Source organism: Glycine max, chromosome 5 (assembly GCF_000004515.6).
Source record: "Glycine max cultivar Williams 82 chromosome 5, Glycine_max_v4.0, whole genome shotgun sequence".
Taxonomy (NCBI): Eukaryota; Viridiplantae; Streptophyta; class Magnoliopsida; order Fabales; family Fabaceae; genus Glycine; species Glycine max.
This window is the reverse complement of record NC_038241.2, coordinates 1,151,219-1,175,553: the sequence shown is the minus strand read 5'-3', so window position 1 is coordinate 1,175,553 and position 24,335 is coordinate 1,151,219. Positions and strand designations below refer to the sequence as shown.

At 36.0% G+C, this 24,335-nt stretch overlaps 1 protein-coding gene across 2 annotated transcripts; it reads left to right on the top strand.

Annotated features, from left to right (window-relative positions):
- The first annotated feature begins 1,141 nt into the window (after nucleotides 1-1,141).
- LOC100805259 (dnaJ homolog subfamily C GRV2) lies at nucleotides 1,142-20,485 on the top strand. Of its 2 annotated transcripts, XM_003525603.5 has the most exons (22): nucleotides 1,142-2,065; nucleotides 3,550-3,786; nucleotides 3,973-4,060; nucleotides 4,159-4,367; nucleotides 5,266-5,367; nucleotides 5,443-5,505; nucleotides 5,741-7,972; nucleotides 8,313-8,675; nucleotides 8,938-9,078; nucleotides 9,837-10,229; nucleotides 10,363-10,857; nucleotides 11,434-11,657; nucleotides 11,763-12,107; nucleotides 13,265-13,559; nucleotides 14,645-15,115; nucleotides 15,195-15,540; nucleotides 15,645-15,988; nucleotides 16,191-16,655; nucleotides 17,497-17,621; nucleotides 19,221-19,344; nucleotides 19,827-19,895; nucleotides 20,043-20,485. In XM_003525603.5, exons 1-22 carry the CDS (start codon nucleotides 1,637-1,639, stop codon nucleotides 20,250-20,252), a joined length of 7,770 nt encoding a protein of 2,589 aa, XP_003525651.1. In that variant the 5' UTR covers nucleotides 1,142-1,636; the 3' UTR covers nucleotides 20,253-20,485. The 2 variants fall into 2 exon arrangements, with proteins under 2 accessions (XP_003525651.1, XP_006579739.1); XM_006579676.3 differs by lacking the exons at nucleotides 1,142-2,065; nucleotides 3,550-3,786; nucleotides 3,973-4,060 and having other exon boundaries at nucleotides 4,162-4,367; nucleotides 5,256-5,367.
- The last annotated feature ends 3,850 nt before the right edge of the window (nucleotides 20,486-24,335 follow it).

The following is a 24,335-nucleotide window of genomic DNA, read 5'->3' as shown; positions in this document are numbered from 1 at the left end:
TCTTTTTGCTTTTTTTCATCTTCCATAAATTTCATTTTAATTTTTTGTTTCTCAAATTTGGGTTATTGTTGTCTTTTATTTTATAGCATGATTTTTAATTTTTTTTACTAATTCTATGTAACTTGTTTGTTAAATTTAGTTACGTGAAACAAAAACGGTCATAAATACGATAAAGTTAACGTGAAAAGTAAAAATTGTGATGAACTTTACTAACTCCCTCCTCACAATCATTATTGTTTGTGAAACACTAACGTTGAATTTCCTGCATTTAGTTGGATTGTGTTCCAGGCTCTAATAAACCCATCTCTCGATGCTTCCGTAATTATAACATCATGAATATGTCTTCTTGTTATCGATGTTTAAGTTGAGAGGATGCTTTGATTGTAGTACTCCATGCCAATATTAGAAAGTATATATAGAATAATGTCTTGTCAATGTGGACGAGTGAGGAAACAAAGGAGCAGTTTGTTTAAACTTTAAAGTGATGATCTTCTCAAAATTTTTTAGTGGATAAGAATCACAATAGAAATTGAACTTAAGTTTTTATGTATTTATCTCAATCCTCACCATTAAGTCCTTTTAGTCGGTTATGAACTTCTCAACTTTAACATGTGATGAAACAAGGAACTTTTCAATTTTGAATAGAACCAATTCACTGACCTGAAGTTGTTTTATATTTAGTTTTATATTTATACTATTGAGTACAAATTAAAATACTAAACAAATATCTACTGTGATGGTGCATTTTTTTCTCTCTTTTTTCAATACCTAACGACTTACTGGAAGCAATTCATTTTATAAATTTTAAATAAGAAAGAATTTAATTTTGAATATTATTTCGTTTCAAGTTGTTTATTGAATAAGTTCAATTTAATCCAAGTTTTAGTTATCAATTTCAACTCCTTTATCCGGCATCTGTTATATAAATAAGAAAAAACATTAAAATAAAACAAAATTCATCTTTCTTAATTTAAATATGATTTTTCATTATTTTAAAACACGCTATCAATTTTGTTTCTTACATATAAAACCACATAATAGAATTTTACTCTTGTAACTAAAAACAGAAAAAAAAAACATATAATAGAATATTTTCGTTTTTCATGTTAATTCTGAAGGAGGTAGAGTCATCGCGAATAAGAAACGGCCACGTCATCATGATCAGCATCAGACGGTGCGTTCGTCCTCCTATTCCTCCTCCTCCCACTACCCCCATTCTCTCTCTCTCTCGCCATTTCTCTCACTCCAACGTGCGATTGCTTACTCCGATTCGATTTTCCGTTCTCCGATTCCCGCAACCCTAACCGCTCCCTTCCCCATCGTAAGTCCAATCGAAACCTCGCATTGGATGAACAAAAATCACTTTAGTTAGGGTTCCGATTGGATCGCGCGGAAAATTGAATGTAATCCACACCGCTCTTAAGTCTTAGAGCTGGGGGCGAATCACTCTCGGCCTCTCGGAAGCCCAGCGGCGGGGGCGGCACCTCCATCGTCGCAGCAGCAGGGACTCTGGTTCTTCCTCCGCTTCCACAATGCGCCACGTGTTCACACCCTCGCGCATCTCCCCCAGGTCGAATCCGTGAGCCGCTACGCATCCGATCTCAACCGCCCTGTCCAGCTTCACCCGCCGCCGGTCATGGAAAACGCTGCCAACGCCTCCGCCGCCGTTAATTCCGCTCCCCCGCCTCTCGAAGAGCCCGAGTACTTGGCGCGGTATATGGTCGTTAAGCACTCGTGGCGCGGCCGCTACAAGAGGATTCTCTGCATTTCCAGCGTCTCCGTTCTCACTCTCGATCCTTCCACGCTTACCGTCACGAACTCGTACGACGTCGCGACGGACTTCGAAGGTGCCTCGCCTGTTCTCGGCCGCGACGTGAATTCGAACGAGTTCAACCTCAGCGTGAGGACCGATGGACGCGGAAAATTCAAGGCCATGAAGTTCTCGTCGCGGTACAGGGCGAGTATTTTGACGGAGTTGCATCGGATACGGTGGAACCGGTTGGCCCCAGTGGCTGAGTTCCCGGTGCTTCATCTTCGGCGACGGGCGTCTCAGTGGGTTGCTTTTGTAAGTTGCAATTGCTTCTTTAGTTGTGAATTGTGATTGATTCTCTTTGTTTTTAGCTATTGCTTTTCTGTGAACTTAGTCTAGCATGTGAGTAAAGAGAGCAGAGCGGACAAGCATGCATTTTGATTGTGGGATTATTCTTGCTTGCTTTGCCATTGTTAAAACTTATAGAGTGTATGGTACTGTTCATTAGTTGTCGCGTGTTGTTTGTAGTTTGTTGCGTATGATGAATTGTGAGGATGTGCATTTGTGTCATTCTTTTGTCCTTTGCCGATTAAGAGAAATTAAATGTGTTAAGCAAGGTTTTAAAGGTCGTGGTATGGTCGTTATTGCTGAAAATTGCGGATGAATGCAGCCACATTTATGGTTGCAGTCACTCCAAAAACCTTGACGTTGTTTGTGGCCAAAATCGCAGTCACGGACCATTTTATTAAACCTTGGTGTTAAGTGTGATTGGATAGAGAGTTTTGAGAGAGTTTAATTTTTAAGTGGATTTAAAATACCACTCATAAAAAGGGATTTGACTCCACTGAAGTAAGTATATTGTAATGTATTCTAAGTTCCAACACATTTATGATTTGTTATGTATGTATATATAAATATACGGTTGATTTTTTCATCAACATTTAAGATCCCTTATTTTACCTCACTTGAGAAGAGTCGGATCCCATAAAAACGGCACGATTGGATATCAAACCCAAAGCATTTTTAAAATGATTTTTTTTATAAGGGATGTTTATTTTTTAAATTAAATGAAGGGATTTTAAGTAATGCCTAAAATAAAAGAGTTAGAAATGAGCTCTCTCACCTTTAAGCTTAGGTATGCTTTTTCAGCCTGTTTGTCTCTCTCTCTCTCTCTCCCTCCTGTTACCTCTCTTTCTTTCCCACACCTCTTGTCACTATCCAATATCCATATCCTTATAAGATTAAGAGTTTATGCGTCTATTAATAATAAAAACTATCAATTTGAGTTTTTCTTTTCCTTCTGAAACAGCATGTTGATAGTTGCAAATATTGAAATTATAATACCAAGTATTTGATATTTGATTTTGTAGTTATTGATCATCTATGAAAAGAATGTTATAATTAATCATTTATTTTTTTGTAATTTTTCAAAATTTTGAACTACTTTTTGAATTTTTTATTATTTAAAATTTGTGATGTTTATTGTCGGCAAAATATTATATTGAAATCTCAATTTCTTAATAAATATTGACAAGTGAAATTTACATATGGAAATTGAATTCCTTTATCTAAACAAACAAATTGGAACTCAAGGTATTTGAATTCACTTATCCAGACAAAGTATTTTGTAAATGAAAATAATTTAATTGAAGCAATTAAATTTCCATACAGGCCAAATTCCCTATAATTTTGAAATGACCGGCAGTTTTCTTTAATATACCGTATGGTGAACTTATACAAAAAAGAATGCAGGGTGATAAGCTAAACTAATTATCCTGTATGGCTGGTGGCTTTAACAGAAATTGAAAGTAACTTATGTTGGTGTTGAACTTCTCGATACAAAGTCGGGTGACCTTCGCTGGTGCTTGGATTTTAGAGACATGGATTCCCCTGCAATTATTCTTCTCTCTGATGCTTTTGGAAAGAAAAACATTGATCATGGTAGCGGATTTGTTCTTTGCCCCTTATATGGAAGAAAATCTAAAGCTTTCCAAGCGGCTTCTGGATGTACAATATCAGCTATTATCTCAAATTTGGTATGGATGGCTTTGTTTAATCTTAAATATTTATTATGCAAGATATTGGTACCTTAAATTTGGTTGCCTTTTGGCATGAAATAAAGCAGAATTTGTAAGAATGGTTTAATTGTGCTTTCTTGATAACCAAGGAATGCTACATGTTTTAATATCAACAGTAATAACAGTGCATAAGTTTTATTGCAGACTAAAACTGCAAAATCCACTGTTGGGCTATCGTTGTCTGTGGAGAGCTCTCAAACTCTCTCTATTTCTGAATATATAAAACAAAGGGGTAACTAGTCATAACCTTGTTTATGCTCCTTCCTCTTTCAAATTCATTATTTGTTGCAGTAATTTATTTTTAACCTTGCACAAACAAATGTAATGCAGCAAAAGAGGCAGTTGGAGCAGAAGATACCCCACTGGGGGGTTGGTCTGTGACAAGGCTGCGTTCTGCTGCCCGTGGAACTCTAAATGTTCCAGGATTGAGCTTAGGAGTTGGCCCAAAAGGAGGACTAGGGGAGCATGGTGATGCTGTATCTCGTCAGCTCATTCTTACAAAGGTTTCACTTGTGGAAAGGCGCCCTGAGAATTATGAAGTAAGTGACGCATTTATTAAATCAACTTGTGAATAGGATTTAGCCATTTGGCCCATTTCTAGATGAAAATCTATTATTATATTGTAGGCATTGATATGTGCTGATGGAATTTCTTGCAGAAGAAATTAAACATTGATAAACAATTGTTTTCTGAAATTTTTTTAATAAATCTTGAATGACATAATTACAGCAAATGTTATCAATGGTGGATGGCAGAACATGGAGGAAGGCCAAAATTCTCCCATGTAAATACGCCATTGCGGCCTATAGTGCTGCCATAGCTGGCCTCCCCTTACAAATTGCCTATGGTGATTGGCAAAGAATCTGCCATGCCATGGCGCTGCCATATAACAACACTGATTACAGCATAACATGTTACTGTGTGCAATAGGTCTTTGGAGTTTTTAACCATGGTGATTTATGGTTTTTTCTATAAAGCTGCACATTTAGGTTACATGTGGATAAGCTTTTGAGAGAGTGCTTTTATTATATAACTTTTTCCTTCTGAGAAAAGTGCTTGAGTTGATTTTTCTCCCTAAAAGTTATTTAGTGGTTATACCTTTTTATCTTTGAAGCATTTCTTTTAATTAGAAAAGCACTTCGTACTAAGAAAATGCTTAAGCAAATGCGGCCTCTACTTTTTTATTGTAACAACAAGCAAGCAGTATCATATTCTGAGGTAAAACAGATTTTAAAGAAGATATATTAATTTTGAACATTATATGCATCATCAATAGAATTTGCATTTGTGTATTTATCAATAGTTTTATGTTGGCTTTACGTGTTGTTAATGCAACCAATTTCTTATTAATGCATTTATATGTCTATGAAAGCTGAGTTTTACTCATAATGAGAAGTGTTATGTCAAGTGTTGAGAATTTTTACTAGATGTTTGCAGGCTGTTACTGTTCGTCCGTTATCTTCAGTAACTGCTCTTGTTCGGTTTGCTGAAGAGCCCCAGATGTTTGCAATTGAATTTAGTGATGGATGCCCCATCCATGTAAGATTTTGTTGTGCTATTTAGTTATAATTTATTATGTTTTAAATTTTCTCACGCATGTGGCATGAATTGTAGGTTTATGCAAGCACGTCTCGTGATAGCTTACTTGCAGCAGTTCGTGATGCTTTACAAACTGAAGTAGGTAGATGTATCTCATCTTGGTTGAGAATTGTTATTTAGTTGTATGTGTACATTGAAGCTTGATGATTATGTCCTATAATACTTGTCTAATCTCATAATATCATTGTTGAACCTGTTCCTGAACTGGAGGCAATCTTATGATGGTGTTATAAAAATAAAGCACGTCTTATTGCAGAATGGAGTGTCAAAGACTCAAATTGCACGTTTGACTTCTAGTAATGTTTATTTTCAGGGTCAATGTGCCATACCTGTATTGCCAAGACTGACAATGCCCGGTCATCGCATTGATCCTCCCTGTGGGAGAGTTTTTTTGCAATATGGTCAACAAAGGCCTGTTACTGATGCAGAAACTGCATCCATGCATTTGAAACATTTAGCATCTTCTGCCAAGGATGCCGTTGCTGAAGGTGGTTCTATTCCTGGATCAAGGGCTAAACTATGGCGTAGAATAAGGGAGTTCAATGCCTGTATACCATATAGTGGTGTGCCTCCAAACATTGAAGTACCGGAAGTTACTTTGATGGCCTTGATTACTATGCTTCCTGCTGCCCCAAATCTTCCTCCAGAATCTCCTCCACTGCCACCCCCTTCACCAAAAGCTGCAGCAACTGTAATGGGTTTTATTTCATGTTTACGCAGACTACTTGCCTCAAGAAGTGCCGCATCACATGTGATGTCTTTTCCGGCAGCAGTTGGAAGAATAATGGGTTTACTCAGAAATGGTTCAGAAGGTGTAGCTTCTGAAGCTGCAGGGCTTGTTGCTGTACTCATTGGTGGTGGACCTGGTGATGCAAATGTAACAGATTCTAAAGGAGAATGGCATGCCACAATTATGCATACAAAGTCAGTATTGTTTGCTAATCATAATTATATCATGATTCTTGTCAACAGATTAAAACCTACTTCAGTGTCACCTTTACTGTCAATGACTGTTGTTGAAGTGCTTGAGGCTATGATTTGTGATCCACATGGCGAGACTACCCAATATACTGTTTTTGTTGAATTATTACGCCAAGTTGCAGGGTTGAAGCGTCGCTTGTTTGCACTGTTTGGTCACCCTGCTGAAAGTGTTAGAGAAACAGTAGCAATGATAATGCGATCAATTGCAGAAGAAGATGCCATTGCTGCAGAGTCCATGCGGGATGCTTCTTTGCGTGATGGTGCTTTGTTGAGACATTTACTGCATGCATTTTTCTTTCCAGCTGGTGAGCGGCGTGAAGTTAGTCGACAACTTGTTGCTCTTTGGGCAGATTCCTATCAACCAGCTTTGGAGCTACTGTCCCGAATTCTGCCTCCTGGCCTCGTTGCTTACTTGCACACACGTGCTGATGGAGTTCTAGCTGAAGACACAAATCAAGAAGAATCATCAATTGGGAGAAGAAAAAGACGTTTACTTCAGCACAGGAAAGGTCGCATTGGGAGAGGACTTACCTCTCAAGAACAACCGTTCCCTTCAGCTAATAACTTTGATGTTTCTGATTCAGCTAAGCAGCCAGTGGGTGCTATTGTTAGAGGCTCAGACGGCTATCATAAAACAGTTATGGACCCAAGTTCTGGACAGGCTTCAAATATTCAATCTTCTGTTGTTCACACTAGTGAACATTTGAACAATGGGTCTTCTACAGGAGAAGAAAATGGGCATTCAACTTTTGTGGATTCAGCTATTGTGGCATCAACAAACTCAAATGAAGCTCCAGGATCTGATTTTTCAAATTCACTTGATCCTGACAGCAATGCAGTTGATTTGCAGAATGCAGGCATTCCTGCTCCTGCTCAAGTTGTTGTGGAGAACACACCTGTAGGATCTGGTCGGCTTCTATGTAACTGGCCTGAATTTTGGCGAGCATTTGATCTTGATCACAATCGTGCAGACTTGATTTGGAATGAGCGTACTAGGCAAGAGTTGAGAGAATCTTTGCAAGCTGAAGTTCATAAACTAGATGTCGAGAAAGAGCGTACTGAAGATATTGTTCCAGGCCGTGCTACCTTGGATATGGTATCAGGGGTTGAGTGTGCACCACAAATATCTTGGAACTACCCTGAATTTTCTGTTCGGTACCCTAGCTTGTCAAAAGAAGTTTGCGTGGGTCAGTATTATCTGCGTTTACTGCTTGAGAGTGGCAGTGGTGGCAGGGCACAAGACTTCCCATTGCGTGATCCTGTTGCTTTCTTCCGGGCACTTTACCATCGGTTCTTATGTGATGCAGACACCGGGCTTACTGTAGATGGTGCTGTTCCTGATGAATTAGGTGCATCTGATGATTGGTGCGACATGGGCAGATTAGATGGTTTTGGTGGAGGTGGTGGATCATCAGTGAGAGAACTTTGTGCAAGGGCAATGGCAATTGTATATGAGCAGCATTACATGACCATTGGCCCTTTTGAAGGTACAGCTCACATTACTGTTCTCTTGGATAGGACAGATGACAGAGCTTTGAGGCATCGCCTTCTTTTACTTCTGAAGGTGTGTAAATTGAATTTACTTTTTCCTAACTTTGTCTTCTCTTTGAGTAGGAGGAAGGATTAATTTGCTTTGCTATTGTGTCATAGTTCTGTTTGATGTTCGTCCTTATATTTGTGCTTTAGAGTACTGAAATTTTGGCACTATTTGGGCGAAAAGAAAATACATTTTAAATTTTAACCTTCATTGCTGCTAATTGTAATTTGTAACAGGATTGGTGGACAATATTGGTTTAATGATTATCCTAAATGAAATAAAGTTTTAAAAATGCTAGAGTAAACATTGCAATATGTCAATTCTATTGTTTGAAAATTTAAATTAACTATGGTTTACTGAATTTCAGGCATTGATGAAGGTTTTATCAAATGTAGAGGCTTGTGTTCTAGTTGGAGGTTGTGTATTAGCTGTTGATCTGCTTACCGTGGTCCATGAAACTTCAGAGAGGACATCTATTCCCTTGCAATCAAATTTAATTGCTGCTAGTGCTTTTATGGAACCACTTAAGGAATGGATGTATATTGATAAAGATGGTGCTCAAGTTGGACCTATGGAAAAAGATGCTATTAGAAGGTTGTGGTCCAAGAAAGCTATTGATTGGACAACAAGGTTTTGGGCTTCTGGGATGCTAGATTGGAAGAAGTTGCGTGATATCCGTGAGCTTCGTTGGGCACTTGCCCTCAGAGTTCCTGTCCTTACCCCACCTCAGGTAGAATCATGCTGGACTTGGAAGATAATATTGATAATAATTTTTTTGTGATGTTTTCTATAGCTTTAGTGCTGTTATGTTGAATTGTTGATAAGTGATAACTGTAAGCTTAGGCCCGTTTGGAAATCTACCAAAAGTGACAGAAGATGGTTATGTTTATGGCTAATAAATTGTCTTATCAAAAACAATTTTTTGACACTTCATTCTTTAATTTTTTTTCCTTGTATCCTACTAATAGATAGAATATGTATATTGTATTCAGGTTGGGGACACCGCTTTGTCCATATTGCATAGCATGGTGTCGGCACATTCTGATTTAGATGATGCTGGAGAGATTGTTACTCCAACTCCTAGAGTAAAACGAATCTTGTCAAGTCCACGCTGCCTTCCACATATTGCACAGGTAATTTTAGGAGTTGTTCATTTTTTAATCTGCCACGTTGGAAAATATTGACATTTGTTGAGAGTAATGACTTGCATCTTTCTAAGTAGCATTTCTTTCTCAAAATTATTTTGGCCAGATTCTTTGATTCTTGATTGTCTTGAGTCATTTACCTTTATCATTCTTGTTGAAAGAGAGAGAAACAGAGGCAAGAGAGGCAGAAACCGTGTGTCTTGACTACAGAATGGAGTTTGTTTTATATATACTTAATTAATACAATAAATACAAATAGATATAGGAGATAATATTCCTATTTACATGATATTTGTCAAAACTGTGTTACTCCTATTTTAGGAAGTTTTATATTTTATCCCTGCTGTATTTTTATTCTGTATCTGTTGTGTATCTTGCTATTAATACTAGGTGTGTATATTAGGAAGCAATCCCATAATCACAGGGATTTGCCCCCTAGAATTAGCTGTCCCCTAGGCACCTGGTGTACCTCATAAAAGATATACAATAATATTATTCCTTCTAAATATGAGAATATTGTATGCTTGTAATTACAAAGATCCTAAATAAATACGAAAAGAAATCATAAAATATAAAAGAAGAATAAATCCTAAGAGATAATCTAGGATACTCTAAAATATTCCAAGATACAAAAATGATATCATAAAATTGTAGGTTTTGTCTACTCTTCCAACTTCTAAACAAATTAAATATTATAATATTTTGATTTCCTATTTTCGTTTCATTTTTTTTGGGGGTGGGGACAGGCCATTCTTTCTGGGGAACCAAGTATTGTTGAGGCAGCTGCTGCATTGCTTAAGGCCATTGTTACCCGGAATCCCAAAGCTATGGTTCGTTTGTACAGCACTGGTGCATTTTATTTTGCACTGGCATATCCTGGGTCTAATCTACTTTCAATTGGGCAACTCTTTTCTGTCACCCATGTCCATCAAGCATTTCATGGTGGGGAAGAGGCTGCAGTTTCAACTTCATTGCCTTTGGCAAAACGCAGTGTTCTTGGTGGACTTCTCCCTGAATCTTTGTTGTATGTACTGGAGCGTAGTGGTCCGACAGCATTTGCTGCAGCAATGGTTTCTGATTCTGACACCCCAGAGATAATATGGACTCACAAAATGAGAGCAGAAAATCTAATTCGCCAGGTAATCTAAACATTGTGATAGTCACTTTGATGAGTCTTATTTTTCCTCAATTTTTATAATAGTATATTCACTTGGTTTCTAATATGATATTCACATAGTGGAATTGAATCCATTCTCCTTTGCTCTTTATCAGGTTTTGCAGCATCTTGGTGATTTTCCGCAGAAACTGTCACAGCATTGCCATGTTTTATATGACTATGCCCCCATGCCTCCAGTGACATACCCAGAGCTGAGAGATGAAATGTGGTGTCACCGTTATTACCTCAGGAACCTATGTGATGATATTCGTTTTCCAAATTGGCCAATTGTTGAACATGTAGAGTTTCTTCAGTCACTACTTGTAATGTGGCGTGAAGAGTTGACTAGAAAGCCTATGGATCTTTCTGAAGAAGAAGCTGGCAAGATCCTTGAAATATCCTTTGAGGATGTATCTAGTGATGATGTAAATAAAAGAAATTCTCTAGAGGTTACAGATGAAGCTTCTAGCTTATCAAAGCAGATTGAGAACATCGATGAAGAAAAACTAAAGCGACAATATCGGAAACTTGCAATGAAATATCATCCCGACAAAAATCCAGAAGGGAGGGAGAAGTTTCTTGCGATACAGAAGGCCTATGAACGCCTCCAGGTAGACATAAGTTTCAATGTCATACACAGTCTTCTTTGGAATCATGTTTCAATGAATGTCACTAAGACAACATGATTATTTCTTGTTTTCTACATAACAGTTCTCATACTTATTCTATCTTAGTATCTCAGCTTAAAAACTGTGGAGACCTGTGTTGTCTTAAGCAATTAATTTATGAATTGAGTATCTTGTGCATACAAATCTGAAATCTGTATATTTGCTTTTATAACTAGAGGTAGCAATGAAGTTGTGATTTTTCTTGGGTATGTTATTGAGTTAAAAGCCTGATGGGGGGAAAATTGCACATTTATACATATTTTTTAGCTTATATGTTTTATTCTTCTAATGAGCCACAACTGCAGAATACATGCATGCAAGCTTACAATGGTTGTATACAAGCACAAAAATGGGCCATCAAAATCATAATGCTCATTCATTTTCATTTTGATTTCTTGGTGCTTGCTTATATCCTCCATTACAATGAATTGTTCTACTAGTTTTTTTTTTCATCTGCAAGAAAGAATACGTATGCCTTTTATGATTTGTTAAATTATATTTTTTGTGACCAAAACATAGGCTACCATGCAAGGGTTGCAAGGTCCTCAGCCTTGGAGATTGCTACTTCTGTTGAAGGGACAATGTATTTTATACAGAAGACATGGAGATGTATTGGAGCCATTCAAATATGCTGGCTATCCCATGTTGCTGAGTGCTGTTACTGTGGACAAGGATGATAGCAATTTTCTTTCTTCAGATAGAGCACCACTCCTTGTTGCTGCATCAGAGCTTGTGTGGCTGACGTAAGAGCTTCATGTTCTTTCTTCTTAGGCTTCATCATTATGCTAATATGTTTAAAAACATTTTGTGGTAACTTTTGCTCTTAATTTGAATTTTCATATGGTTAGATGTGCGTCTTCTTCATTGAATGGGGAAGAGCTTGTAAGAGATGGAGGAGTACATCTTCTTGCAACTCTTCTTTCCCGTTGCATGGGTGTTGTTCAGCCTACTACTCCTGGAAATGAACCATCTGCCATCATTGTTACAAACATCATGCGAACATTTGCAGTTCTTAGTCAGTTCGAGGCTGCCAGAGCTGAGATACTTGAGTTTTCCGGACTAGTTGAGGACATTGTGCACTGCACTGAATTTGAGCTTGTACCTGCCGCTGTTGATGCTGCTTTACAGACTATTGCCAATGTTTCTGTTTCCTCTGAATTGCAAGATGCTTTATTAAAGGCTGGTGTTTTATGGTATGCCTCTTTAGTTATTGTTTTACTGAGTAAGTCTAGAGATTAAATAGGATAAGTAGCTTAAATAAGTACGTAATTAATTAGAGCTGGTCACGTGGGTTTACTGTTATAAGTGCATACCCACTCTGGTTCTCAGAAATGGTCTTGACAAATTATCCTCAGTTTAGAAATCCTTATGGAAACTAGTAATTTCCTTACTTTTTCAAACAATATCCTGATTGTATTTTCCAACACACTTAAAGTATTCCACTTCCTCCTTATGACTACCTTATCAATGATCTTTGAATGTGTTGCCATCCTTATCTTATTGCAGTTTGCAACCTTCATTTACAACTGAATGCCTTCTATCAATCTCAAATACTTTCTTTTTTAATTCTGACGTCTCCAAATTCCTGACTCACTCTTTCAATCTCCTTCTAAAGTAGGACCCCATCGCCCAAATCTTGTATCTCATGTTGAACCCCTGTAATAGAATGAACAGGATCAATGTTTGAAGCTGAGATAGGCAAAGGATGGGACAATGATGTGGGATCAACTAACAAGTAACAAGGGAAAGAAAAGAGGGTTTGAGAGGAATACTCCATGTAAATGATTTGCCAAAACTGTAGTTGTTGGCCTTAATCAAAGAGGTTTTACCAGTAACTGGGTTACCAGCTGAGGCATTGAGGGAACACTCTTCTCCTGAATGCATGAAACTAATATCATCAAATGAAGCAGAAATACGTAGAGTTTCCTCTTCAAACACTAGCTTCCCTTCAATTGAGGAGCTATTCTCATTTGCGATAATCTTTTTGGAACCTTAATTTTGTTTTGTATTGATTCAATACCTCATTAAATGGGCTGCACTGAGCATTAAGTGAAAATTGACTATATCTAGTAAAAGCTCCACCTCTAAATCTAGTAGGCCTAAGAAACGAAATTTGCATAATAATACCATCTGATCCTCACCTAGTATTATAATTTAAGCTTTACTCCTCTAGGCATCTCAGTTAATACTTGTAATGAAGTATTACTTTTTGATTTGTTGGTTAGCTAATGAGCTCTAAATTTTATATGTTGAGAGAAATTATTTATGGTACATAAAAAATGTGTTTATCCTATTTAGTTTTACTTGTAAATATTTTTTGGACTTACCTATTTAATATGGTCCATGATAGGTACCTTTTGCCGCTGCTGCTTCAGTATGACTCTACTGCTGAAGAGTCTGATGCAACAGAATCGCATGGTGTTGGTGCTAGTGTTCAAATTGCCAAAAACATGCATGCCATAAAAGCATCCTTGGCTTTGTCAAGGCTCAGTGGCTTGTGCAGTGATGAGAGTGCAACACCTTACAATCAGGCAGCCGCTGATGCCCTCAAAGTTTTGCTAACTCCCAAGTTCTCTAGCATGTTAAAAGATCAAATGTCCAAAGATTTACTGTCCAAATTAAATGCAAACCTGGAGTCACCAGAGGTATTTTTTCTCATCATCCTTGACCCTGTGCAAGGATAATTTTTCTTATAGGGGCCACTTATTTTCTTGTTTGTGGGAATACCATTGGAATAAAAATGGAAATGAATGTTTTGCTCTGTAAAGATTTTAATTAATGTCAGATTGCACAGGTTATTGGAACATAGTTTAAGTGACAAATATGTCGGACAAGAAACTATATGCGTACTCATTAGTAGCTAGGTTTTAGTCTGTACCCATTTTTGAATCAATCAGAAAAAATATTGTTTAGGATGTGAGAATAAATTTCTGATAAGTTAATGATGTTATTGTTAACAAAATCAGCATGCTGAGATAAAGGAACTGTTGGTTTGGCTGATGACAAAAAGCTACACATTTTATGATAAAGAACTTTGAATATCATCTGTTAAGCTTTTGGAAGGAAAAAATTGGCAGATTTTGAGCTCAAGATTAAAAAAAAAGAATAAAATAAACCTAGACATTTTGGGAAAAAGAACTTCAGATAAAATCTGAATAGCTGAAGAAATTTTGAAGAGAAAAAAATGGGCTGAAGAGATCTACAACACAGGCATAAGGAGACAGGCCTTCTGGCAAAGCCTAAAAAATTAGAAATTAAGTTTGTGTTAAAACTGATTGAACAATTTTATTAGAGCCTTGAACTCATTTTTAGCCTGCTAGTTGCTACTATGCTTCTTGCTAGTTGACACAGTAATTAAAATTAAAAAATATGTAACCTAATGTTGCTATTTGCTAAAATACCTGCAGCAGTGTAAATGGCACTCCCCTTTCCCCAAAAGAAGAAAAGGCACATAAGGCAAATATACCCGACTATTGTATGGTAGATTTAAGTCTTACAAATTAGTTGAAATGGTTATTTGTTGTTTCTTTTAGTCACTAGTTTTCCTGGTCATTTATTAGGTTCTATCTACTGACTACCTGTGATGTTCAATGAAATAATCCTTGAGTTCCTACAAATAATTAACTGTTTTTTGCTTTAGAATATTTACGCTTCAACTTTTAATAAAATAAAATTAAGGTGTCTCTTAATTGTATTTGCATGTTGATACTATCTTTTGAATACTGTGCAGATTATCTGGAACTCTTCAACACGAGCAGAGTTGCTGAAATTTGTGGATCAGCAACGTGCAGCTCAAGGTCCTGATGGTTTATATGATATTAAGGATTCACATGACTTTGTCTATAAAGCACTATCCAGAGAATTATTCATTGGAAATGTTTACTTGAGAGTCTACAATGATCAGCCAGACTTTGAAATTAGTGAACCAGAAACTTTTTGCCTTGCTCTGATTGATTTCATATCTTATCTTGTGCACAATCAATGTGTTGAAGATGCCGATCATAAGATTGAAGATGCTGATCAGAAGGTTGAAGGCACCTCTAGTTTCTTTGAGACTTCAGAGCATACGAGTGAGACTGTTGATGGATCTGTAAATGAGCAGGTTCTGGATAATTCTGGCACAATGTCTGAAGAACAATCTGTAGGGAAGGAAGAGCTTGAGCTGATTAAAAATCTCCGTTCTGCGTTGACCTCCCTTCAGGTTAATTCCTAACTACCTTATTATGTAGTGAAATACTTTTTATTCAGCATGTCTGACTAATCTTGTTTATTTTCTGCAGAATCTTCTGACTAATAATCCTAATTTGGCATCCATATTTTCTAATAAAGACAAGTTACTGCCTCTTTTTGAGTGTTTTTCTGTGCCCGAAGCATCACACAGTAACATTCCTCAACTTTGCCTAGGAGTGTTGTCACTCTTAACAGCACATGCTCCTTGTTTGCAAGCCATGGTTGCAGATGGATCTAGTCTCCTGCTTTTATTACAAATGCTTCACTCAGCCCCAAGTTGTCGTGAAGGCTCTCTCCATGTGCTCTATGCATTGGCAAGCACACCAGAACTGGCCTGGGCTGCTGCCAAGCATGGCGGTGTTGTCTACATTCTTGAATTGCTCTTGCCTTTGAAGGGTAGAAGACTTGTACATCTTAGTTGGTCTTATTTATTATTATTCTCATTTTTAGAATCTGTTTGCAGATTTATACATATTGATAATAATCATAATCACGTGCAGAAGAAATTCCACTCCAGCAAAGAGCTATGGCAGCGTCCTTGTTGGGGAAGCTTGTTAGCCAACAAATGCATGGACCAAGAGTTGCTATAACACTTGCAAGGTTTCTCCCTGATGGCCTTGTGTCAGTAATTAGGGATGGACCTGGTGAAGCTGTTGTAGTTGGTCTTGAGCAGACTACAGAGACACCAGAACTTGTATGGACACCAGCGATGGCAGCTTCCTTATCTGCACAAATTTCCACTATGGCATTAGAGCTATACCGTGAGCAGATGAAGGGGCGTGTTGTTGATTGGGATTTGCCTGAGCAGGCATCTGGCCAGCAGGAAATGAGAGATGAGCCACAGGTATCACCTGATATATGTTTTTCTATAGGCAAATGTTAGTTGCTAATTGTTAGTGAGGGGATTCAAACCCACGACCTCTCCCCCCTTCCCTTCTCCCTTCATCTGATGTATGTGATATATAATATAATTCGTTTTTTGATAAAATTATGTATAAAATAATATATATTCTCATAAATGGATTCAAACTTTTGTGCGGATGCAGGTTGGTGGCATCTATGTTAGGTTGTTTCTGAAAGATCCCAAATTCCCTCTTAGAAACCCTAAAAGGTTCTTGGAAGGTCTACTAGATCAGTATTTGTCATCCATTGCTGCAACCCATTATGAGGCACAGGTTGTTGATCCAGAGCTTCCTTTGCTCCTGTCAGCTGCTCTAGTTTCCTTACTGCGTGTGCACCCTGCACTAGCAGATCATGTTGGGTATCTTGGATATGTACCCAAACTAGTTGCTGCTGTTGCATTTGAGGGGAGGCGAGAAACAATGTCATCGGGTGAGGTAAACAATGGGAGACGTGCAGAACAAGCATATGACCCGGATAATGAATCAGCAGAGAACGCACAAACTCCTCAAGAACGTGTGCGTCTGAGTTGTTTGCGTGTCTTGCATCAACTTGCAGCTAGTACCACATGTGCTGAAGCCATGGCAGCAACCAGTGTTGGAACACCTCAGGTATCTTAAAAGACATGTTCTATATGAATATGTTAATTTACAATTTTACATTCCTTTATGCGGGTTATCCAATATTCTGCTTTTTATTAAACTGTTATCGTGGCTCTTTTTTTGGTTTGGAGCCTGCTGAAAATGGTCTTTTGTCTGCCTGGTTTATACCATAACATTTTTAACCCCGAGATAAAGAATACTCTCATGACAGACAAGCAAGTGTTGTGGTAATCTCTCGCTAAATAGTATGATATGTTTCACATTTATTTTTCTTTCTTTGCAATAAAAGGTAAGGATTTTGTTAAAAAATCAGAGATCATCTTTCTTTAATACCTGTTTCCCTCAAATCTCTCTGGATCCTGTATTGTTCATCTTCAAGTTCCATTAAGTGTGTAATTGTGGTTCACTTGATCTAGAACAACAGTTTTTTAGCTGCTAATCCTAGTTTTAAACTTCAGACTTCTGAGTAAATAAGCCTCAACGACAAATGTTAAGACTTGCAATTATAGGGGAAATCATGCTATTTTGGAGAAATTTTGGTTTTGATGACAACAGTTATTTATTTTTCCTACGGTGGGGTGGAGAGTTAAGATATGTTCCTGTTAGGTGTAAAGGTTAAATATTGACTGTGGGAGGAGATGCCATTTGGCTGAAGTTGATATTGAGTGACATAGCTGATGACCGATGAGTATGGAAAAGAAAGATTTGAAAGTTTACAGGTTCTGATAGTCTCAGGCTTTAGGGAGGGTTCTAGTTTCTTTTTGATAATATTAGTATGCTTTTGTTGCTGTACTTCCATTATTTATATATATAACTTGCATTGACCTAATTTTTAAATTTCTTCTTCCAGGTTGTTCCACTGCTAATGAAAGCTATAGGGTGGCAAGGTGGAAGCATTTTAGCTCTTGAGACTCTAAAACGTGTTGTGGTTGCAGGAAACCGAGCCAGGGATGCTCTTGTTGCGCAGGGACTTAAGTGAGTAGCTTGTATAATTGAAAATTGACACACTTTTAACTGATTCAATATTTTAGGACTTGGAGATCCAAATTCATGATAAAACTTTGCATTAGCTGCAAACAACTTCCACAACATGCAAGTGAAAGAGAAAACTCATCAAACCAATTTAAATTTTGACCCTTGGTTTTGTAGATTTGAAGTTCAGTCATGGTAGTCTTTTTTTTATTGGCAAATGTTAGTTTTTTAGTTTTTGTTAGTGAAAGGAATTCAAACCCACGACCTCTCCCACATAGTCAATCAGTACAAGTAGTACTAATATCTGTACATCCCAGTGTGCATGTTATCTATGTAAAAGCAAATGCAAAATTGTTCCGCAAGATTTGAATAGTTCTTCAAACCTTCTCGAAAAGAACTATTTGACTTCCTCCCTTACTCTATTTGGCTCCTCTACCCAACAACCGCCAATAAAAATCCCCCTCAACATGTTTTTGCGCTGTTTCCAATTGACAGTCATGTGGTAGAATCTAGAATTGCAATCCCCCTCCTTTAACCACTTTATTCTTGTTTTTTGCCTAATAATGGATTCTTTTGAGTGTGCCGCCACCCAAACTTCCTCCTGCAGCTCCTTCCTCAGTTTGATTTCCTCCTCAGTCAGGTCTCTATCCTCCTCTTTCTTTCCCAGCTCACTCAGTTTTTGCTCTGCCCTCTTTAGCTTCTGCTGAATATTCCCAAACTGCTCTCTATTCCACACTTTTAATCTCTATGTCAGCAGCTTCAATTTTTCTTTTAATACAAAACCTCCCCACCCTTGTACTGAGCTCTCTCTCCAACAATCCTGAACTGTCTTCCTAAAAGATTTATTTTGAAACCAGCAGTCTAGAGTCTTGAAACGATTGATTTCAGCAGGATTGGACAGTGGTCTGAGTAATTCCTATCCAATATGAATTGAGTACCCCTAGTCATGGTAGTGATTTGTGAAGATATTGAAAATTTGAGTCAGCAATTAAAGAAGTTTCTAAATACCCCTTAATTTTACAGAAATATAACTGCAAACAACCACCTTAGTCCCACTAAGGTTGGCTACATGAATCACAGGATGCATTGGACTCGATGAAAGACAAATTAGTTGGAGATATTTTTCACCATGAGATTCCTCTTAACAACTTCCTCGGAATCCTTCTTGGTCTCGCCCTCCTCTCACTTTTCATTTAGTGGAAATACAAAAGACAAGGATAAAAATTAATTAATACCTTCTTGGATTAAAGTGACCCAAAAAAGGAACAAATTTTATTATCTAAAATGAGTGATATTTTTGAAGTTAACCTTTCCTATGGCCTCGAAATTTGTGTTATTGTGTGTTATCACATTCTGCCTAATCTGTCTGTCTGGTTTTGAATGTTTTACTATTCATTATAATGAGACTGTTGAAATATGTATGGATGGTTATAATTAAGGGTAACATAATTAAAAATGTATGTACCTATTAGGAAGGTCATAGAGGGCTTTGTAGCCCCACAATAATTTGCTTTGAAACAGCTGCATGCTTGAAGACTGTCTTGTATGTTTATGTGAGTATAATTATTCTCATTTCTAAAATAAATTTTGCAAACAATGCAGAGTTGGTCTTGTTGAAGTTCTTCTTGGTCTTCTTGATTGGAGGGCTGGCGGAAGGAATGGCTTTTGTTCTCAGATGAAGTGGAATGAATCTGAAGCGTCTATTGGCAGGGTGCTTGCAATTGAGGTTGGAATCTCCGTCAATTTTATTCTTCATCTTGAGTTCGGGTTTCTCTCGCATATTTTTTTCTTTACAAGTGTTTTCTGTAACTTTAAAAAAATAAAAATAAAATTGTATTTCTGTATGCTCCAGTCCACTTACCAAGTAAAAATGCACCTGGTGTTTTAGTGATTTTTAACGAGTTCACATTTTGTTTGTATGAGTTTCTATAGAATCAACTGTTACTATTAAATTTCCCATTTCTTAATTCTGGCATCTTGCACTTCAAAATAGCAATTGTTTCATTTACTTGAGTCCGGATTTTGTATTTCTTTCTGCAAGTATTTTATTTCTTTTTCATTAATTTATTTGCACAATTTGACAAACATTAAAGAAAGTACTTGTAGTTGTGATTGTTTTCTAAAGAAAATTATCTAGATTAATTTGTATCAATTTTCTATTGATGATTCATCATTTGTTGTTGACAAGTTACTTATCTGCTTAATCAGGTCTTGCATGCCTTTGCTACTGAAGGAGCCCATTGCACTAAAGTGCGAGAGCTATTGAATAATTCTGATGTAAGTCTCAACAGTAATTTAACATGGCTGTTTGAGTTGTTGGCTTTAGCCTCTTGGCACTTCAGATGTGGTTTCTGCTTTTGTTTGCATCCTGTTGCTAGTATACTATCCATATCTAAGTTTTCTCCTTCTACAACTGCGTTCCAGGTTTGGAGTGCTTACAAAGACCAGAGGCATGATCTCTTCCTCCCTTCAAATGCTCAATCTGCAGCTGCTGGCATTGCTGGTCTCATTGAGAATTCATCATCGTCGAGACTCACTTATGCTCTTACTGCTCCACCACAATCTACTGCTTCTAGAACTCCTCCACCATCCTCTCCGGACTTCAATGGAAAGCAGGATCAACCTTTACAGTAAAAAAATAATAATAATGGAGATATACCCAAGCCTATACTTGTAACTCACCTGTATAGTACACTGTACAGTTTTGTTATCTACTTGCTCCTGGGTAGCAACTGGGAAGCATGTGCAATTTTCTCTAGAGTTATTCGTTTGTGTAAAGAGGGGGATCTTCACCTTCCCTTCCTTTTTTCCTTGTAAATTGGATGATGTATTTACTATTGCTGAAAATAGTGAGGTCATTTTGCGCATTTCGTGAAAGTTGAGTTTTATTTGTGGTTTTGTTGACATTATCTCTTCTGCTTATTTCTGAAGCCGCTGACCTTTTTGTTTTAACTAAAAACGCTGGGCTTTTGCTATATCCACTCCCATTTTACTAAGTACATTCCCCTTTAGTTTTGTCTTTTAATTTTTCCTCATAAAGTCTCTCTATATTGAAAATACCTTTATATCATTATTCTGGAAAGTATTTCCAGAATGTTTAGATTTCATCTTCTGGTATATCCCAAAATACAAAATTTATATATCACTTTAAAAAATGCTTTCTAGAGTACAAAAGAATAGATTCTGAAAAGTATTTTTTGGAATGATGTTTAAATTTTTTATCTGGAAAGTACTTTTCAAAACACAAAAATTTAAACATCATTATGAAAAATACTCTCTGCAGTACAAAACAAAGGTTTCGAAGAGTACTTTCTGAAATACTATTTAATTTTTTGTCTTTTGAAAATATTTTCCATAAGTAAAAATTTAGACATTTGTTAAATTTAATTATAAAGAAAAAAGACAATCGTCATAGGAAATGACATACAAAAAGCATTCTAATATGTCTATATCCCATCTCTAGAACCTCTAATCAAATTACAAAATGTAAGCACTTTTCCTAGTTTGTGACAAGAGAATAAAACTATCACATCAGTAAAACCAAGATGAGGAAGAAAGGAATACCAAATCAAGATATTAAATTGGCCATGTAATTTAAATTAAGAATGAAATGTATTATTATATTTGAAAATTGTGGTTATACTTTATGAACCTCTAAAATTGCAATTCCTAATGAACACCCAATTGAGGCAATTTTCAAAATAGTTTCATCATTTTGATATGATAATTGATCAAACATCAAAATCAAAGGAGTCTTACCCACATATAAGTTGTGTCATGTGATGTGTATGTTGTAATATAAATAATATATCAAGTAATTTATATGAAATTTAGAACAGATAAATTTACTTGTTGAAGACATGATTAAAAGAATTGTTCGTGTATACGCAACGGTCACCTGAAATCCAAAAGACAAGTCTTCCTCTACCTCATCATGCACATTCAAACTCTAGAGTTCTCAATGAGACAAATCCTAAATAACAACTAATGACGTGACGACAAAATGGACTTAGCTTCTTTATTTATTAATCATAGACACCTCCAGCCATGGACTTAGTGGTTCGAATTATACTATTTTTGCACCGATCAAAATTATGAGCTCAAAACCCATTGCCATAAATCACATTATTTAGTGGACTTAAGTATCATCAAATGAATTATAATATTAATCCATTTTTGACAAAATAAAATATTACAATTAATTATAACCCGCAGTAAATAATTGGTAAGGCCTCCGAGCACCACCCAAACCCCAAGGAAATTATTCGCATCAATTTAAACCATCATCAAAACATAACATATTTGACAACGAGTAATCAAAAGATCATGTAATGAAATTGAGAAGAATATATACATGTTAGACATTTAAATCCACCCCTGCAATAGTGAATTTCTCCTTCTTCGGAGTCTCAATAAGAAGTCACAATAAACTGATAAACCAGGATTTTATAGTATTTTTGAGTGAGGTTTCTTTTCAATTTAATGCATATTGACATATTTTCATTGGCAAAACTGTTTGGTGTAAGTTTGTGAAAGACAAATACTTAAAAATTACATGTGAAAAACAACTAAATCATGATTTTGTGTGCATAAATTTTGTATAAATCAATACGTGTTTACAACTAAGTAATTAACATGATACACAAAACGATACAATGACATGATGACGACACAATACGTGAAATGATATTGCGACACAATACATTTTCACAAAATTCTCAGAAAAAACAATCAACTAAGTGACTAATAGCATTAAATTCACCTGTAAGTCCACTCGGAGCACGATGTACTTCCTGCCTCTAGAATTCATGACATATTTTGACGAGATCTAATGAAAATAAGTTGAATTTGGAAACGAGATCCTAGGATTCTCCTCAATCATTTCGTGCTGTTCTGTTGTCGCATCATCGTGTTCCCTGGCTTTTCAGCCATGTTCTCTAACTTCTCAGTCATCTTAAGAAAATAATCTGGCAAGAACTAGTAAAAGAAAATCGAATGCAGATGGAAGCATCGGAGTCTCTGCAGAGGGAGGCTTCAGAGTCTTGGTATCTTTAGGCTTGGAATTTGGAGACTCCATCACATTCATTTCTCTCTGAAAATTTTGAATTAGGGGACTATTTATAGAATGTTGAAATAGAGCGTGCGTATTTTTCTTATTCAATGTTTTGTTTCGTGTCGTGTTGAGCGTGGAGGTTAACAATGGTTGTTATAGGTAAAGATCAGTACAGTGCTTTTGTAAAGTTGCGTGAGTGCGTCTGGAATATGGTGAGTTTAATTGACCAACTTAACATTTGAAGAATAAGGGTAAGATAATCACTCAAGCCAACGAAACTAAATATTAAGAAGCAGAGTTAGATTATGTTAATTATATCACGATATCCATATTAATTCACTCACATGATTATTCAGCAGCATATAAAGCAGAAAAAGAGATATAATAATTTAGTAGAAAAGGAACTAAAAAGTTTTATTAAGAGCAAAAGATTGTTCTCTTTAGTTAAAGGCGATCGCATGAAAAGAGAGTTTCTGATTCTCTGTAGCTTCCTAGTTTTATTATACTATTTAAAATACATTTCATTAAAAAAAACAGCATCATCAACATTAATCATTATATATATTTTATTTTATTTTATACTATATGTGTTTTGATTATTCGTTTCCAATAGTAAGCCTGTTAATTTTGAAAGAAAATGTAAGTTACAAAAGCTAGAAGGGAATTGTAAATTTTGTTTTCACCCAATATAATTGTTTTGATTTACGGAATGTTTTAACCAAAAATCACGCGTAATTTGATAGCAATTCAAGGGATGAGCTGTTATTCTTGCTAAGGAGGTGGCTGATAGTTCGGGGGGAGAGAGAAATTGCAAAAGTAAAAATGTGTATAATGAATCTTTCATTAGAATTTCATTTCCATCATTTATTTTGATACATAAATAAGAATATATATATATACTTGCAAGTGTATATGTTCAAAATTCATTTACTTTTGAGATACATATGAGTGCATGCGTCTGATTTGGTTACACTCACTTATTTTTATTATTAAATTATAACTAAAGATTATCTTAAAATACATATATATTATAATTTGTTAATATAGGTCTTTTGATCAATAGGGATAATTTTTTTCAAATTTATTAAATGAAGATAATTTTTTAATTAATTCTCATTTAGAAGTAAGTTGTAAAAATATCTACAACTTCATGGCGAGAAGTTGTAAATATTTATCTAGCTTATAATTTTTGATTTTATGTTTTTATTATTGTTGTGAATCTTGGTTAAAATGGTAAACATTGGTTCAATTTGTAAAAAAATTGGAGCCATAAGTTGTTTGACAACTATATTGAGTTTTATATTTTTTTATTGTTTTAACATAAAATTCATAAAACATATGATGTACATGAAATTATAATTTTAAGTCATTTGATCAATAATGACTTTGGAACCAACAAAAATCATATTTTGCCTAAATTCATATGAGATTTCATGATTTTGAGTCATGTGGAATGTCATGACTTTCAAGTCTTGTACAATTTTATGACTTTGGGTTTGTTAAATTTTAAAAAAATGCACAAGTCATAAATCAATAGGAAAAAAGTTATACCATTTCTTTTTACTTCAATGAGAATGAATTAAAAAAATATAAAATCATAAGTTGGATAAAGTTTTACAACTTTTGTTTTTGAAGTCATTGGGACTTATCCCTAAACGAAAATT